At 37.5% G+C, this 650-nt stretch overlaps 1 protein-coding gene across 1 annotated transcript; it reads left to right on the top strand.

Annotated features, from left to right (window-relative positions):
- Positions 1–108: 108 nt before the first annotated feature.
- LOC108554753 (venom carboxylesterase-6-like) lies at positions 109–640 on the top strand (the record flags this gene model as incomplete). The annotated part of the gene is made up of 2 exons (XM_017910123.1): positions 109–274; positions 344–640. Coding segments are annotated over 2 exons (463 nt in total), but the record flags the coding sequence as incomplete, so codon positions are not given.
- Positions 641–650: the final 10 nt, after the last annotated feature.

Here is a 650-nt window from a genome sequence, read left to right as displayed (position 1 = left end):
AATAACTGATAACATAATACAAATATAAATAAGGCAATAATATTATATATCCGTACATGATATGTTAATAATATAATACCATAATAATCTTGATATCTATAATTACAGTACTGGCTGTTCAATCCTTTCTCCGTCTTCGGTCCAGTTGTCGAGAAACATGGACCTGATGCCTTCATCACTCGCTCCCCGATCGATGTCATCAATAGTGGAGAAGCATACGATGTCCCTTGGATTTCCGGAGTAGTCAGCGAAGAAGGATTATACACTTCTGCAGGTCTGATATCTTATGTTATAAAATTAATTATACTTTTATCGTAATTCCATATAAGTCTCGTTTTCATAGAATTCGTCGCTAATAATACGCTGTTAAAGCATCTGAACGACAACTGGGACGACATTGCACCCTATTTGCTCGATTTTAACGATACCATTCCACTGAATGAGAAGAAGCAGGTGGCAGAAAAGATCAGAAAACATTATCTGGGATCTGAACCAATCGATAGCAACAGTATGATGCCTGTAATACATATGATGGGTGATCGATTATTCGCGCATAATTTCGAGAGGGCTGTGAGATTGCAAGCCAGAAAAAATAAGAGCCCAGTGTGGACCTACTTATACAGTTACAGATCTATGTACAGCCTAAGTGA

Source organism: Eufriesea mexicana, unplaced genomic scaffold (genome assembly GCF_001483705.2).
Source record: "Eufriesea mexicana isolate 0111107269 unplaced genomic scaffold, ASM148370v2 C37634078, whole genome shotgun sequence".
Lineage (NCBI taxonomy): Eukaryota > Metazoa > Arthropoda > Insecta > Hymenoptera > Apidae > Eufriesea > Eufriesea mexicana.
This window is presented reverse-complemented; position numbering and strand designations above follow the sequence as displayed.